This window comes from Anarhichas minor, unplaced genomic scaffold (assembly GCF_050575085.1).
Source record: "Anarhichas minor isolate MPS153535 unplaced genomic scaffold, ASM5057508v1 ptg000027l, whole genome shotgun sequence".
Lineage (NCBI taxonomy): Eukaryota > Metazoa > Chordata > Actinopteri > Perciformes > Anarhichadidae > Anarhichas > Anarhichas minor.
The window spans coordinates 15,052,487-15,070,470 of NW_027466473.1; the positions used below are offsets into that span (position 1 = coordinate 15,052,487).

The 17,984-nt window shown below is 42.0% G+C and overlaps 2 protein-coding genes across 2 annotated transcripts; both read left to right on the plus strand.

Annotated features, from left to right (window-relative positions):
* Nucleotides 1–453: 453 nt before the first annotated feature.
* LOC142960058 (glycogen phosphorylase, muscle form-like) lies at nt 454–11,393 on the plus strand. Its single transcript, XM_076101647.1, has 20 exons — nt 454–770; nt 2,673–2,774; nt 2,888–2,966; nt 3,113–3,216; nt 3,423–3,554; nt 3,652–3,763; nt 3,858–3,940; nt 5,838–5,981; nt 6,185–6,277; nt 6,519–6,665; nt 7,787–7,950; nt 8,130–8,244; nt 8,336–8,437; nt 8,836–8,983; nt 9,105–9,163; nt 9,272–9,413; nt 9,589–9,796; nt 10,271–10,405; nt 10,634–10,700; nt 10,893–11,393. Exons 1-20 carry the CDS (start codon nt 528–530, stop codon nt 11,040–11,042), a joined length of 2,529 nt encoding a protein of 842 aa, XP_075957762.1. The 5' UTR covers nt 454–527; the 3' UTR covers nt 11,043–11,393.
* A 2,826-nt stretch (nt 11,394–14,219) lies between these two features.
* On the plus strand, nt 14,220–17,984 carry slc22a6l (solute carrier family 22 member 6, like). Its single transcript, XM_076101648.1, has 10 exons — nt 14,220–14,624; nt 14,709–14,812; nt 15,035–15,189; nt 15,329–15,497; nt 15,643–15,766; nt 15,870–15,985; nt 16,099–16,313; nt 16,400–16,508; nt 17,502–17,705; nt 17,897–17,984. Exons 1-10 carry the CDS (start codon nt 14,220–14,222, stop codon nt 17,982–17,984), a joined length of 1,689 nt encoding a protein of 562 aa, XP_075957763.1.

Here is a 17,984-nt window from a genome sequence, read left to right on the forward strand (position 1 = left end):
GAAAATGAACCGTGTCACATGAAGTATGTAACTGTAAAATACAAGCATGACCCAGAATACAAATAGAAAATGCTTTTTCTAAATAGGAAGATTGAGATTGCTCGAACTGCTTTGATCAGGTTGACTGAAAATAATCAGTGGTTTTGACCAATCAAAGAGCTGAAATGTTATAGTTGTCACAATAAATATAGATGTACTGTAAATGACATCATCACCCTTTAAGGTGTCACGTAGTGCTGCCAATCTTATGTTTTTGATCCAAGATGGGCCCCCGTAGTTAATCACGTGTCGCATAATTAAGAAAGTTACAACCTCTACCCTCAACATATCCCCCACCCTTTACCTAATATATACAATCTGCTCCACCCACTCCTTAATATTCATAGCCGTGCCTTTAAAATGCTGAACCAGAGCCTGTGGTGTGGGCTCCTCTCTTGCTGTGTGTGGGCCTGGTGGCGTGTGCCTGCTGTGTTACTGTTTACCTTCTGCCAGAGTCAGAGCCCTGAGCTGCTACAGCTAGTGCCACCATGTCGAAACCCTTGTCCGACCACGATAGAAAGAAACAGATTTCCGTGCGAGGCCTCGCCGGCGTCGAGAACATTTCAGCATTGAAGCAAGATTTCAACAGACATCTCCACTTCACGCTGGTCAAGGACAGAAATGTGGCCACCAGAAGGGATTACTACTTTGCTCTCGCCCACACTGTGCGGGAGCACTTGATTGGCAGGTGGATCAGAACCCAGCAGCACTACTATGAGAAAGATCCAAAAGTAAGTCACAACAGCACCAAGATTTATATTGAGTGTATTGATTTAATAATTTACTTAAAAAGGTGTGCTATTCTTTTAACGACAAAAATGGCATAAACAGTATCATATCTTGTGTTTGTGACAAAGATAACTACAATACTACATTTAGTATTGTTTGCCCCACACACACGGTACAGGTGGAAGCTATATGTCATCTAACTGGTTCACACCTTCAGGACATCTAAAAAAGTCTGTTTCATCGTGCACTCATTGCCTGCTCAGTAAACAGAGGGAATTCTGTGCCAGAACTTGAATCTTATACCGTGTCATGAAATAACTTCTGCACATTTCGCACATATTAAACAAAAGGCCATTAATCATTTTCATAAGAGCAAGGGATTTATATTCTTCCACTGTACTTCCAGCAGCCTGAAGTCAGTGTAAGGTCATGGCATTTAAACTTCATCAGGGCTTCTTAGCACTCTGCTGGTATGCTGTCGTTCTTATAGTGTGTTGAAACGTTAAACCGCTCCATGACCTTCTGTTCCCATCCTGTCTGACCATAAAGCGCATATCCCTTCCTTGTGTCATATGAACACATGCCTCGAAGGGCATCGGAGTTCATATATAAGCAGTCACATAGCCGAACAGAGAAGCTATGCCTCAGCCACTGCAGTGTTACTAACAACCAGCTACAGAAAGAACCTTAAGACAACAATAGGAAGCTTGCGTCACCAGAATAAAGCAGCAGAAAAATTGAAATTCCTTGAAAACATCTCACAAAACTGTTTAATCACAATAGAGGTTTCAGAGGCAGAGTACAAATTGTATTTACTTAGCAGGAAAAACAAATGTCCAAGCAAGCTCATTAATAACTCTACTGAATAAAGAGGATGACTTTTCTTTTCTTAACATGGGAGGAAAATGTCCCTGCTCCTCTCGGCTTACTCCGCAGGGTTACTGTTCTGTAGTTTAACTTCCAAAGCCCCTACATATTAATCTCAGTAGGGAGACATTTACTTCTCACATCAAGCCAGTTTTCAGATACTGTCTAATTAGATGTTGGTGGGCTGCAACCTCTAACTCAAACATCTGACCTCCCAACTGCTCTAGACTGAAAAGGTCAAAGGTGGATCCCTAAAAGGTCTAAACAGAAACCGGAGGAGGGAGGAAATCTAAGTTCAGGCTGGAGTTTTGTGTTGCATGTGAGATTGCGAACTGCAAAGTCACTGTTACGGCAACAGGATTTATTGTTCACAATGCTAATATGCATTCTTGGGGGGTAAAAAAAACAAACAGCTAATCAGCATAATGAGATGAAACTAGGATTGAAGTCCAATAAAATGTGTAACATACAGTCGTATATAGTTCAAGAGAAACAGGTAGCTACTTAGTGTTATGGCTCTGTCAGTTGTATTCATTCTTTTTCTACAAATCTATCTGTACCACTCCGTTCCCAACTTGAACTCCGTAATGAAAGGGTATCAGGCTCCGGCTGACCTTTGCAGCGACCTCTACAGGAGCTATTTTTGCCCGGGCCAAAATGTTGGTGTTATGTAACACCCAAAGCAATCTGTCCCCCAGTCCCTTCTCTTCTCTCCTCTCCTCTCCTCTCCTCTCCTCCTCAGCCTGTGCCCACCCCCTCCATGTCAGAGGAGGAAAAAAAAAAAAAAACTAAATGGCAAAGGCTAAACACAGGCTCAGGTGGCAGATTTCCATGCACTCCCAACCATGAAGCTAAATAATTAAACTTGAAGATTCCTTTCATAGTCTGGGGTGGATGTTATTGTAACATTTGGCATACGATTTCACAGATCTTGTACCCATCATGCTACTGTGGAGACCTTTTCTCTAATCCTAAATCATACAATGACACTCTGTTCATTCAGTTTGGTTATTTCTTCCCTTCTTCCAAAACTGTAGCGCGTGTACTACATCTCCCTTGAGTTCTACATGGGCCGCACCCTCCAAAACACCATGGTGAACCTCGCGCTGGAGAACGCCTGTGATGAGGCCATGTACCAGGTGAGACAGAGACACTACATCTATTCCCCTTACAACTGTGAGATTTCTTTTTCCAACTATTGTATAAGGGGGTATCATCTCATTAGTCCATGATGTGTCCCGTTGTTCTACAGTTGGGTCTGGACATGGAGGAACTGGAAGACATGGAGGAAGACGCTGGTTTGGGAAATGGTGGCCTGGGACGTCTTGCTGGTGAGCATCTTTTCACTCGTCATATTTGATGAATTCAAAGAAATGTTACCTCTGCCGACTGACTTAAATAATGCATCGTTTTACATAAGAGCCTGTCAGATGTTGATTCTGTTTTTTTCTTTCCATGTGCCGTCACTGGTTTTCAGCCTGTTTCCTGGACTCCATGGCTTCACTGGGGCTGGCTGCCTACGGTTACGGTATTCGCTACGAATTTGGTATCTTCAATCAAAAAATTGTCAATGGCTGGCAGGTTAGAAAAAAAAAAGTACTTTGTAGTCTTGTTTCAGTGAGCAAGAATAGCTGCTTCTGTTTCATTTTCACCTTAAATCACCTGTCGGATTTGTGTCCTCCATCATTATCATTTCTTCATGTTCATTATTGTTTGTCTGTCTGGCTCAGCTCAAAAGCCACTAATGAGTGTTTTTCCCTTCAATATAAATATCCGTCACTATCCAGGTTGAGGAGGCTGATGACTGGCTGCGCTTTGGCAACCCCTGGGAGAAAGCACGCCCTGAGTACATGCGTCCAGTGCACTACTATGGCAGGACCGAGCACCACCCCGATGGTGTCAAATGGGTTGACACTCAGGTGAAAATATTATTTATAGAAAAATAAAGAGTAATCAACGCTTTCTGAGGTGAGGGGATTTATTTATTTATGTCTTTTCCTGTGTTGGTATCGACAGGTAGTGCTGGCTTTGCCATATGACACCCCTATCCCTGGCTACAGAAACAACGTCGTCAACACCATGAGGCTGTGGTCAGCTAAGGCTCCTTGCGATTTTAACCTTAAAGACTGTACGTGTCTGCCAGTGTACCAAACGTTTTCAATCATGCAACAGCTGTCAAACAAGCTTGAATGAATGCAGTTTACATCTTTTTCTCCTTACAGTCAATGTTGGTGGCTACATTCAGGCTGTTTTGGACAGAAACCTGGCTGAGAACATCTCCCGTGTGCTGTATCCCAACGACAATGTAGGTGAAAAATATGACTATTTTACCTTTTAATCCATCAAAACTGCACAAGGATGACCATGCAGACCTGGATTAGAGGAAATATGAAGAAATAAGAAATATTGAACATTATAGGAGCTGTAGACTGTGTGGCTCCTGTATGACTGCATGGCTCATCTTAACTCAGATGGATTTCCATAATTTGGACCCCGACTAGTATCCTTTGTCTTCAGCTAGAGCCACCGTGTGCTCTTTCAGCTTCCTCTGAAGCTGTCTTTTATAGTTGGCATAAGAGCTGCCCACCATGAGCTGACTCCCTGGAGGCTCAAGAAGGAGGATTTGGGAGATAACCATAGCTCCAGATACCACTCATGTCAGGTCTTGCAATTTATGTCTGTGCAAGTAAGAGCAGAAACAGTGGTGGACCTGACATCACAGCTGTGTTTGAATTCATTCCAGTCAGTGTTACAATGCTGTTCTATCATATTGTGTAATTTAACAGTATTTTAGAAACACTGAGCAAATTAGTGGATTCCCTGATTAGTTAATCGAAATGAAACAACAATCTCATTCATTGAAAATCAGAAAGGTTCCACTTTCCCCAATTTCATATGAATATAATTAAAGGCTTTATATCAGGGTTTGCAACGTATTAGTTAATTTGTCATTTGACAAGTTGACCACTTTAGAATAACTCATCGTAATTACTTTGCACACATTCAAAACCAGAAAATGACATCATTGACAAATGCGCTATTTCACAATTCCCACACTTTAACACAGGTGATTACAGGTGACCGAGCACATACCTATATATATATATTCGGAGCTGATACCATCCCCTCCGAATAAAAAAACACACGGGTCGCAAAAAGCAAGCAGTTAGCCATATTCTCCTGAGGAACCACGCCACGTTTAATCTGATTATATTTACCAGCGGTTTGGTTTACAACAATGTCTCTCGGCTGATGGTCACCGAGGAGCAGACTTTCACATTTGTCCTGGAGCAGCTAATCCACATTGTTTATGTGGACCACAGTTACTTTCTTCCTCAAACTTCTGCCAACTACGATAAAATGACAAATGATATACTTGACAAACAGGCAATCAAATTGCAGCAGGGCAACCCGCATTCAGGCCTGTGTCATCTCATTCAGTGCCGTCCACATTGATTGCAGGGCTTTGGGCATGCGCATTGTTGTTTTCCCAATCTCGAGGCACTTGACATATTGGTAAATGTGCGAGCGTCAGGCAAATAGCAGCCTCGATCTCGACCAAAACGCAATTAAAACCCCGCTATTCTAGGCTATGCTATATCCGGACACTGACCAGAAACTGTAAATAATGCTAAATTACATCAACAAAGGGTTTTTATGTCATGCATTAATCCAGTTTCACTAAAATCACACTTTTTTTCTGTTGCCAGCAGGTGGGGCAAGGTGATAGTTTAGCTGTCTTTTATTTATTTATTTTATATTCACCTATATATTTATAATTGATAGTGGTCCCCTCTACTTTGGTGGCTTAATAAATGTGAAATCAAACAAAATATGAAAAAGAAAAATATGATAACTTTTAGTCCGGGTCAAACACAAATGAATGATGGAGGAAGCTTTACATTTACACAATACAAAGACACCAACACACGCATTAGCATACAACTGGATACTATGGGTGTTTGATGTTATGCAAAGGTGATACAATTGCATGATAAAAACACTACATATTAGACAGCCACAGATGTGCTACTTATTCCTTGTTACCTTTGGTGTGGGTAATTATTTCATCAATATGGAAAGATTTAGGTTGTCCATTCATGAATACCAGTCACAAATATGCAAAATGCTAATGCATTTAAAAAACGATTCATGTTTGCCTGCAGAGCAGAAACAGAACAAATGTGTGTCTTTGTCCTCAGTTCTTTGAAGGAAAGGAGCTCCGTCTGAAGCAGGAATACTTTGTGGTGTCTGCCACCCTGCAAGACATCATCCGCCGTTTCAAGGTCTCTAAGTTTGGCTCCAGGGAGATTGTTCGCACAGACTTCAGCAAACTGCCTGACAAGGTGAAGCGAAAAAACTACTTTCTGTCAAAAATGAAAAGATTCCCCTCCGATGTTCTCTCTCTGCTTTTCTTAAATTGCCTTTGTCACTGTGTTAAACAGGTTGTAGGTGGGTTTTATTGTATCTTATTGAAATTAACAGTACAAAGCACTTCATGCCATATTCTAATTCTGTATTGACATTTAATAATGTGTTGCATATTCAGGTCGCTATCCAGCTGAATGACACTCACCCAGCCATGGCTATTCCTGAGCTGATGAGGGTTCTGGTTGATGAGGAGAAACTCAATTGGGACACGGTGAGGAAGAGCAACACTGGTGTAACAACAGAGCTTCGTGTTTCACAGCTTCATAGCAGGATTTTTCAAATGTAGTTTTTAAAACCATGAAACTTCTCTTGCTCTGCTTCATGTTGCAGTGTTTTTGATTGGGACATCACCATTTTGGTGCCGTTCATAAACTACCATTACTAAAATAAATAGGTATATAATAGTAAAATATTTACATGGAGGCTATGCATTTCCTCTTGCTGGTGTTCAGGCTTGGGACATATGTGTGCGCACCTGTGCCTACACCAATCACACCGTCCTTCCTGAAGCTCTGGAGCGCTGGCCGATCGACCTGTTTGCTCGTCTGCTGCCTCGCCACCTGGAAATTGTCTATGAGATCAACCGTCGCCACCTGGAGGTTGGTACTGCACATTGCAACATGTCATCCTTTCCATAATGCACTGCATACAATGTATATTTATGGCGGCAGAGGGATCACACACTGTTAATGTTCTCTGAGGTTACGTGCCATAGTAATAAAGTCGTGCTATGATAATAGCTCTGTACTTTCATCAGTGTGGTTGAACACAAGGGAGAAGTGTGGTGGGAGAACTATTTATTAGTACAGAGTGAGTCCTACAATACTGAAATAAGGAACATTGAGAGAAGAAGTTTGTCTTTGGAGTATTTATTCTCTGCGCAGAGAAGGCTCCATCGTCATACATGAATGCAGCGTAGTCTGCAGGAGGATGAGCCGACAGTGCCCCGTCTCTATAGCTTATAAAGGACCTGAGCATAGGGTGGGGAAACATCTAGTGAACAGTTTCTAACTGCTCATTGACACCCCCCTTCAGCCCTTTCCTCTTATCTAATCTGAGCCTTGTCACGCTGAGGCATCTGTCTTTTATTACCCTTGTTTATTAACTGGGAGTCCTAAAACCTTGAAGTGTTATCTACGAAAACAGAAAGGGTCAAACCATCAAATGGGCCGACAATAGAAACAGGTTAATGTGTCACAGTAGAAAAGTACTAGTACAGTAACATTTTCCATCACACAAGTTAAGGAAGTGGGATGATGTCAAAGATCGGTGCAATCGAAACATCTGGGTGATGATTACATTTAAAGTGGGACCTTTACAGAGTACAATTTAAAAACATAATATTGAAAACATTTGAGATTAGGAAGGCAGAAAAAATATATACCTTGCATATTATTCTTGCCACTGTGAAAAAGATAATGAATGACTTCAAATATTAGCATGAGGACATAAATGTTGGACATCAAAGAACAACCTGTTTTCATTAACTTTTCATCGCAACATCTGTCAGAACTAAGTTACGGCCTATGTTCCCGAATGGAAGGAGAAATATTTCTGACAGGAAGTGGTGGACACTTTTTACGAGTTGCAGCTCAACAATACACTGCATTTCATTTATTTACTTACATACTGATGTAAATGGTCCTGTTGCTGCTCATTTGTATTTTAGATTAGCCATGTTGACTTACTTTTAAGCCTCATGTTCTTTTGAACTTTGCAGAGAGTTGCTGCCAGGTTCCCTGGTGATCATGATCGTCTGAGCCGCATGTCCCTCATTGAGGAAGGGGGACAGAAGAGGATCAACATGGCCCATTTGTGCATCGTGGGCTCCCATGCTGTCAACGGAGTGGCCCGTATACACTCCGACATCCTCAAAGCTACTGTGTATGTCCGCTAAATAAACATTTTTCCCGGAATACTCTGAAGTGCTAAATCACCCAAAAAAACACTACATGTATGTGTAGTATATGTTGCCGTATCTGTTTCATAAATCCCCTGCCTCTATGTTGCTGCATCGCGTGTGTGTGTGTTCTGATATATGTGATGCTTCACTCTGCCTGCAGTTTCAAGGACTTCTACGAAATGGAGCCACATAAGTTCCAAAACAAGACCAACGGCATCACTCCTCGCCGCTGGCTGGTCATGTGCAACCCTGGGCTGGCTGAGGTCATCGCCGAGGTCGGCTGTGTTTTAACGTGCACAAGTCACACAAACAACACTGTTGGCTAAACATCTTTGATTTATTTATTCTCAACATTGTTGTTAACAGAGAATTGGTGAGGACTTCATTCGGGACCTCGACCAGCTGACGCGTCTCCGCGAGTTCGTGAACGACGAGGCTTTCATTCGTGATGTTGCCAAAGTCAAGCAGGTGAAGTATTATTTTATCCTCAGTTATGTGTCAGTTTGGAGATACTTGTGAATAGAAGTTCCGGCTTTATTATAGCTGGCAATAGCACAAATCATGAGGTAGTTATTGCCTTTTAATTATAACATGCACAGATTATCCAATGATATACTGGACTTCTATCAGGCAGCAGAGTCAACCTGCAGAGCTCTGTGATCGATGTCACAGCTGCCATGAACAGCTTTAACTGCAGTCTGCACAAGTAGTCAGCATATATGCGAGTCAAGGAGTCTTCTTCGACGCACAACATACGTTGTTTTCTTTTTCAATGTTGTTTTTCTCTTGTACCTGATAGCATTCAGAATGTTGAACTTGTTGCCCTTTATATAATTTTTTAATGAAGTCAATGTCTTGATAAGTAGGAAAACAAGATGAAGTTTGCTGTTCACTTGGAGGAGCACTACAAGGTGAAGATCAACCCCAACTCCATGTTCGACCTTCAAGTCAAGAGAATCCACGAATACAAGAGACAGCTGCTCAACTGTCTGCACATCATCACCTACTACAACCGTAAGTGCACATGCAAAATCTGCTGCCCGACACTTTTTCTCCAAATCAAATCCTGTGAGTTTTAAGATGATTTCAGGGCAGATTGTGTGCCAGTCCTGTAATCTCTTCATATGTCCGCCAGGCATAAAGAAGGAGCCCAACAAGCAGTGGACTCCAAGAACTGTCATGATTGGAGGAAAGGTTTGTACCGTTTAACAGTATGCAACTGGGCTTTAAAAACGGACCCACTACCCACAACTCAGGTTAAATTCATCTAACACTCTTCCTCCAACTGTTCCTTTCATGCAGGCTGCTCCTGGATACCACACTGCCAAGATGATCATCCGCCTGATCACAGCTATTGGTGAGGTGGTCAACAACGATCCTGTGGTCGGAGATCGTCTCAAAGTCATCTTTTTGGAGAACTACAAAGTCACACTGGCAGAGAGAGGTAATTCCCACATCCCTGCCCTATTCACATGTTTTTTTCCTCTCGCTATCTGCTCTCAAGCTTGTCATCATGTTCTTTTCTATCCCTGCAAATGACCCCAATCAGGACTTTCTGATAGCAGCAGAAAACACAAAATTATTAATAGAGTCATCAACCCTCTACTTCTGTCTTTCAGTTATCCCCGCGTCTGACCTGTCAGAGCAGATTTCCACAGCTGGCACTGAGGCCTCTGGCACCGGCAACATGAAGTTCATGTTGAACGGCGCTCTGACCATCGGCACCATGGACGGAGCAAATGTTGAGATGGCCGAGGAGGCCGGCGACGGCAATCTTTTCATCTTCGGCATGTTGGTGGACGACGTCGATGCACTTGACAAGAAAGGGTAAGGAAGGAACCATCATCAGTCCAAACTTTGTATCTACATTCACCACATGTACCTCTAACACGGGGACATAACAGGGAGCAGAGGCAAGAAAAAGGTTCATCCCTGTCTTTTTTGATTGTGCCACTACAGTATGTAATGTCTTTGCATGTAAGAGCACAGTGCGCTACCTGTCCATTTGGTGAAATACCTCCTAAATAGTCCAACGGTGAAGACCTTTTGATATCAATGCAGTGAGCATCATGAGCTCTGATAAGCTTTGCACAGAGGTTTTCATTTTCACCGGACTCAAGTGTTTTTTCTCCACCCAAGCTGATCTTGTCCACACTAACAGGTGTGGCCTTGGGGAACCTGCTGATACCTCTGTATAGGCACCGACTACTACGCCTTCATTAATGGACCGGTTACCACAGCAACAAGTTTGTGCTTCTGTTATTCTGAATGTGCGTATTGTTTATTTTTGGTCCCGCTTAGATATCACGCTCAAGAGTACTACAACCGCCTGCCTGAGCTGAAACAGGCTATGGACCAGATTGCTGGAGGCTTCTTTAGCCCAAAGCAGCCTGACCTGTTTAAAGAAATTGTCAACATGCTGATGCATCATGACAGGTAAAGACACATCTAACATTACCAGCCTGAGGCGCACACACGCGTACGCACATACAAATAAGAACGTGTATAAACTTGCACGCTGGCGCATGAAAAGAAAGACAGAGAACAACTCACAGTCTGTTTGCATGCACACCAGACAGAAGAATACACACATGCACACATTAACACCATATGCATTCACATTGCACTATATACCTGAATTAATTGCGTTTTTTTTCTGCACAGATTTAAGGTCTTTGCTGATTATGAAGAATATATAAAATGCCAGGAGAAAGTCAATGCTCTCTACAAGGTATGTTTATCAAAAAGCTACATAAGTCACACGGTTCCTGAAGGTCTGTTATGCATTCATCGTAGGATTTTAATTAGTATATAATGAGTATAACCATGGAAGGGGACTCGGGGCTACTAACCCTTTTAATTACTGATCATATTATTATTATATGATTGATCACTTAATCAATCATTTTCCTCCTCACTTCAGGACCCCAAGGAATGGACCAAGAAGGTGATCTATAACATTGCAGGATGTGGCAAGTTCTCCAGTGATCGCACCATTGCCCAGTATGCTCGTGAGATCTGGGGCATGGAGCCCACACTTGAGAAACTCCCCGCCCCTGACGACAAGTTATAATCTGTCTACATGACGGCACCACACCCCAACCTTCCCTGCTTGTATCGCAACACGGACACCTTAAGAACCGACATGGTGGATCCTGTGCGTCTGGGAAAAGCCCCCACAAACCTGCGTTTAATGCTAAAGGGATTAGCATTAAATGCTTTCTGCATTGCTGCATTGTGTCTGACACAATCTTTTGGCTCTGGCTAAGTCTACATTCTTCACACCTGCAGATTCACAATAACCAGGTTACAGTGAATGAAAGTGGTGGGCTTTGTGAATTTATCGATGATATTTTTTATTGAAAAAATACAAACTCTTGTATTTCCACTCAGACCCATTCTGAATAAAATCTATCTTAAATACTATGACAGCCTGGGTGACTTCTTCCAGCATTTCAGGGAAAAAAATAAATTGTCAGGCAATTTATTTAAGTATCATAAACTGTAGAATAAATGTGCACATAATGAATTTGCAAGGGTATTGTTTGGTAATAATTGTATTTTCGAGCATCACACCCTGTTCAACACACTTTGATAATCAACAGTACATCGTATTTGGTGTAACTGATTGATTTTGCCAACGTTGCAAAAGTTGGGTCTGGTAAGTCAACTCGCAAGTCTGTAGTAGTGGATTTGCATAGGCTCAATACAGGTCTGTTTCACAAAGCAAAAAGTGATTCATACATTGTAGTGTGACCTCTTACAGGACTGGTCTGGGCTCTCGTCACACTACACCAAAAGGTTTCACGAACAGAGGTTTGTTCATTATGGTAAAATAGTCTCTGTCTGAACAGGGGATACTGGTTTAGACACAACTGGCAGGAATACTCAGTCAATATAAAAGAATACAGTTAATACAATTTGAAGATTTAAAATGCTCTTTTTTTTTTAATGAGCCAATGACTGAGAAGCACAGTACGTACTGCAGGATCAGCGGCGTGACCTCAGTCTCGGTCTGAACTGACACGATGCTTCATAACATAAAAACAAAATAAAGTAAATGATTGCAAAAACAGACCAATAAATGACAGATTCCTTTTGAGTGCACTGCTCCCTAAACATTTATATGGTTCTCTTGGCTTTACAGACGAAAGGTCAAAGATTTATGTGTGCACATGTGTCTGTAACTATTAACCGAACAAGAGGACATAATGTGTCACTGTTGTCAACGTGACTCCAGTGTGTGTGTTTACTGGTGTTATCAATTGTAAGATAACTCCTGTGAGTTTAAGGAGTTTAAAGTCCAAACTCAAACAACTAACAGCTTTAGATTATTGCAGAAGTAAAATAAATCATAGGCTAATTATTTATATAGCATATTTCAACACTGTAGATTAGTCTGTAAAAGGGATTTTTTTTCTCTTTCAGTTTTTATCCTTTAGGGATTTAAAATGTAGTAATGGAGACAGCAAACCAGAGTTTCCCTTCACAGCTGTCTTTTGACATCTACTTAACACTCATGGGGCTCAGGTTCAGGGCCCCCATGTGCTGGGCGCCCCACAGAGAGGAGAGAGATGGAGGGGACAGGACCTTCTTTGTAAAGTCAAAATGTTGCGGCTGCTTCGGTAATACTATATATCATCAAACCCAGAATGTACAAATATCCGCTGGTTTCAGAGCATTGTCCTTGTTCACTCCTTCTTTGTAAAACCTTCAAACATTTCACTCTCTGAAACCTACTGATGGTTTCAACCCTCACCCTCCACTTCACTGCTTCTTTGACGTTTACATTTCACAAAAAGCCCAGAGCCCCAGAGGAAGTATATATGCGACTTTGTGTCTTTTCTCATTTTTCTAAAGTCTCTCATACTTTTGGGGCTCAAACTACAAAACACGCTGAAGAAGGAAGAATTTAGAAGGACAAATCTTTCTCCGATTAGAGTTTGGCAGCTGAAGAAAGTTTATTGTTTTGCTTTGGTGCACCTGCAGATTAATTCTGCCATGCTGATCATTACATAAGCACACATTCCTCACAACTAATAGTCTGGACACATAACCAGGAAAAAAATGCTAGCTTCACACAATACAATACACACACACACACACACACAGACACACACACACACACACACACACACACACACACACACACACACACACAGACAGATAGACAGATAGATAGATAGATTATTAGAGTGCATTGCTGTAGTTCTTTTGTTTCAGAACTCCATCAGCATAACGTGACTATTTATCAGAGCACCTAGAAATGTTGCTGACTGTACCGTCATTTATTGACAGCAAACTGTTATAACAAGAGGGGACAGAGGGTCCTGGTGTTGCAGTGTTTATTACGTTTAATACAGTAGACACATCCATGTGCTCATTCATTAACAAATCAACAAGGAAACAATTACAGAACACTTTCAATAAAATGACAGAAAAAACACTTGGGAAATCGAGTGAAAATGTGTTTGTGTATGCACGGGTGTGCACAGGCACACACACACACACACACACACACACACACACACACACACACACACACACACACACACACAGACAGACCGACAGACAGAGAGACCTTCTATCACCCTGTGCTTCATGTTAAGTATCAATGAAGGAGAGGGAGTGTGTCTCAGTGCAAAGAGGGGAGAGAGCAGACCATAGTTATGTGACCACTCTTCGTACCAGACATTGTTCCTGCACAGCAAGGACCCGGCATTCTCCCTCAAGGTTCAGTCAACGAGCTGCTAATACTTCAAGAGTTTACATTGCACTCCTTATAATCCAAAGTTCGGAAAAGCTGTTGGAATTTCAGAGCCGATTACTTACTTTAACACACTGCAGCAACAAGACCACTTTTACATCTTTTTGATATTTTGGGGCTTTTTTTAAGGACCCCTTTCTGGAAAACTTTTATTGGAATCGTGTGTTGTTTTAATGAAGGTCTACACTTTTTGAACCAGCATTTTTATTGGATTTTGTAGATATTTTATTTAACAAGAGAAAATTAGCTCAGCAGGTAAGTCTATGAAATTTGGTATTATTAATGCAACACCTTTAAATGCATAAGACAAATACACTCTGGTTAGTTCTGACAACTGATGTCTTCTTCAATATTTTCCCAGGTGCTAGAACTACTTACTCTTCTTTTTTTTTTTGCACATCCAATTTTTAATTAAACTACCAACAAAAGGATCTAGTACCATTAACACCAAGTCACCTTGTGGAGTTCTGGTGGCACAAAACTATGCCGTTTGGTGACCTCCTAGAGCAGGCGGGGGGCACGGGACGGTTCCAGATCGTGCATGTGACCCTTCTCTGCATACCTGTGCTGATGATGGCCAGCCACAACCTGCTGCAGAACTTTGTGGCCGCCGTGCCTCCTCACTTCTGCAGCGCACACACCAACCTCTCTCAGTCCCAGCTGAGCCCAGAGGAAACACTGCTGGTTACAGTGCCGCTGGACCAGAAAGGCAAGCCCGAGAGGTGCCAGCGTTACGTAGCTCCACAGTGGTACCTCCTGACTAAGAATGGGACTTCCAGCTCAGGTGAGGAGGGCGACACTAAGGATGGTTTGGATGTTGACCTGCAGGGATGCACAGATGGATGGTCCTACAACAAGGCTGAGATGAGCTCCACGATCATATCTGAAGTAGGACTACATATATATTTTTTCTTTGCACACGTGTAAACGTTTTTCTGTCACGTGTGTTTAACTGTGTTACATTCTTGTCAGTGGCATTTGGTGTGTGATCAGCGCTCTTTGAAGCAAATGGGACAAACGATCTACATGGGAGGTGTGCTTGTGGGAGCTCTTGTCTTTGGAAGTCTGTCAGACAGGTAACATTCATTTTATCCCTACTGATGTTACAGTTATAGAAATAAGGAAGCAAATCTGGCACAATCCATCATACATGTGATTTTTAAACATGAATGAGTATTGCATAAGACAACTTGCCTCTTCGTCATGCAGTATTGCTAAAAAGAAAATTGTATTTTATTCAAGTCATATAATGTGATATAGTCCGACCTGACTCTTTGCAAATCCCCCCTGGCCCCCAGATATGGTCGACGCATCCTCCTGCTCATATGCAACCTGCTGATGGCAGTGTCGGGAACATGTGTTGCTTTATCTAACTCCTTCTCCCTCTTCTGCCTGTTCCGCTTTGGCTGTGGCATGGCTCTGTCTGGGTTGGGGCTCAACACCTTCTCGCTCAGTAAGATATCTAGCTGGATAGAGCACAATCCGTGTAGAATGACTTAACTGGATGCAGGCAACATGCATGCCGATGATAGAGTACTCATTGTACTAAATTCTTTCAAATATCTCTTGTTCTGTGATTCTTTAATTTCAAGTTGTGGAGTGGATCCCCACTCGTGTGCGAACTGTGATGGGGACAATAACAGGTTACAGTTACACAGTGGGGCAGTTGCTCCTGGCCCTCATAGCCTACTTCATCCGGGACTGGAGGTGGTTAACCCTGGCTGTGTCTTTGCCCTACTATGTCTTCTTCCTCAGCGCATGGTGAGAGGCCAAGTACTGACATGATAATGAAACCTAAGGTTGCAACCAGAATTACTGATTCATGTTAAAAAGTTGCAACGGCGTCGTGATCAGAGATATAGTTATTGCACTATTAACGTATAAACTAAACAAATGTCTCACACAGGTGGTTTCTTGAATCTTCAAGATGGTTAGCGCTGAGCAATAAGCCCGAACAAGCCATCAAGAACCTTAAAAGTGTGGCCAAATTTAATGGACGGCATGAAGAGGGAGACAAAATCGACATTAATGTAAGGGAGCGTGGTGTGTTTGTGTGATTGCACAATCTATCTGTGTTCATAATTGTGTATGAAATCAATTTCAAGAGAGAAAACTCTCCTTCTTTATGCGTAGATGCTGCAGGAGGCCATGAAGAAAGAGTTGTCCAGTGTGAAGGGCTCCTACTCTGTTCTGGATCTGTTCCGCACCCCCACAATGAGGAACATGACAGTCTGCCTCAGTGCTGTCTGGTATGTGTCCTGCACTTGTTGAAGAAAAACTCAATGACATTTTTTAAGCACCTTCTATGAAATTGCAATGACACCTTGCTTGCTGTTTTTTGTTTGTTTTTTTGCTAATTTAGGTTATCAACCAGCTTTGCCTACTATGGTCTTGCTATGGATCTGCAAAAGTTTGGGGTGGACTTCTACTTAATCCAAGTAATCTTTGGAGCTGTTGACATCCCTGCTAAAGTCATCATAAATGTGTCTATGTGTATTATTGGACGGCGACCATCACAATCTGGTGCTCTCATCATTGCTGGAATCACTATTTTGATCAACCTGCTGGTACCTTATGGTATGTTAGAACACATGGCATAGCAGTTAAATATCATACTACAGAAAGAACAGAGTGATCTGATGCATGTTTTTACTCCTGTGCAGATAAACAGATGACACGCACGTGTCTGGCTGTAATGGGGAAAGGTTGCCTTGCTGCCTCCTTCAACTGCTGCTACCTTTACTCTGGAGAACTGTACCCAACCATCATTCGGTAAACTCTTTATTTGGCAAGGATACGTGGTTCACGTGTTCATGTTTTGAAGGGATTTTAGCTTATGTTATTATACAATTTAGTTCAGTATATTTTGTTTTTTGAGGAAATCATATCTCTATTTTAGAATGAACTTCTCTACTGGATTGACTGGATTGCTTTTTACTGAACAAATTACAAATGTGGACAAAACAGTTCAAACAATTAGGCTGCAACAAATACATCCATACATGGATGCAACAAGTAACTTGTAGCAAATAGTGACATTTACCAAAGTAAAAGTTCACTGCAAACCACAGCAAAGGAGGGCTGTTTGATGTGTATTTTGTTCAACTGCAGGTCATGCAGACAGAAGAGCAAATAGAAGGTCTGAGGGTCTGATGGGCAGATAAAGATGTATGATGTCAAACACTAAACAGAGCTAAACAGTGAAGGATCATTCCAAACTCAATGAAAACGTCATTACAAATGTTTGATTCGTAACACGTAGATACATTTTACCTTCAAATTGGGACTTTACTATCAGCAGAGGGCCGTCATGTCCTGATAAACTGTCACCCGTCCATTCAATAACATGTTTTTTGTCCAAGCACACTGGCTTTGTTATTATAGCTTGTCCCGCCATTCTTTGCTGCCTTCTCTTGTTGACGAATATGTGTCCTGGCAGAAGCGCTGCTGACGGCGTGTCTTCGCTCATCATACTATTCTCTGAAAACTATAGGCACCATAGTACACACACATCCATATAAGGCAGCTTTTTCTGAGATGTGACACCAACAAACAATCCACGTTGATCCATCTTTATCCAGTACAGTTAAACAGTAACTTAAGACCCCCTGTCCCTATCAGACATTCTTCATTTATTAAATTGTAGCTGCACTTGAACATTGGATTTTCTTTACTTCATTTTTTTAACTTTACTTTATCACCAGCACCATGAACACTGATTTAAAGTAAGAGTGTCGTTGTGGCTGTTTTCTTTCTCTCTCTCAGTCAGAACGGCATGGGCTGGGTATCCATGATGGCTCGTGTAGGAGCCATGGTGGCCCCTATGGTGCTTCTCACGGCCGACCACATACCTTGGCTTCCAGGTTTAATCTACGGAGGAGCTCCGATTCTCAGTGGAGTGGCTGCAATATTTCTTCCGGAAACACTTGGCTCACCCCTTCCTGACACAATACAAGACGTGGAGGACAGGTAAGATCGAGCTCCAGTAGACAGGACGTGTACTTAAATCTCTGCATGTTCCAAAATCAAAACAAAACTTTGCTAAACAGTACACCGGAGGGATAGGTCAACCATTTACAGTAAATATATCATCATGGTTTACTCAAGAAAAAGTGGAAGAGAGAGAAAGAGAGAATTTGCATTTTCTGTCTTAAACACAGGGGATCTGGGAGAAGCTCCAAAATGCCACCGAAGGAAACAATAATCCTGCAAAACACCGAGGCCAATCTCCTAAAGCAGGCTGCCTGA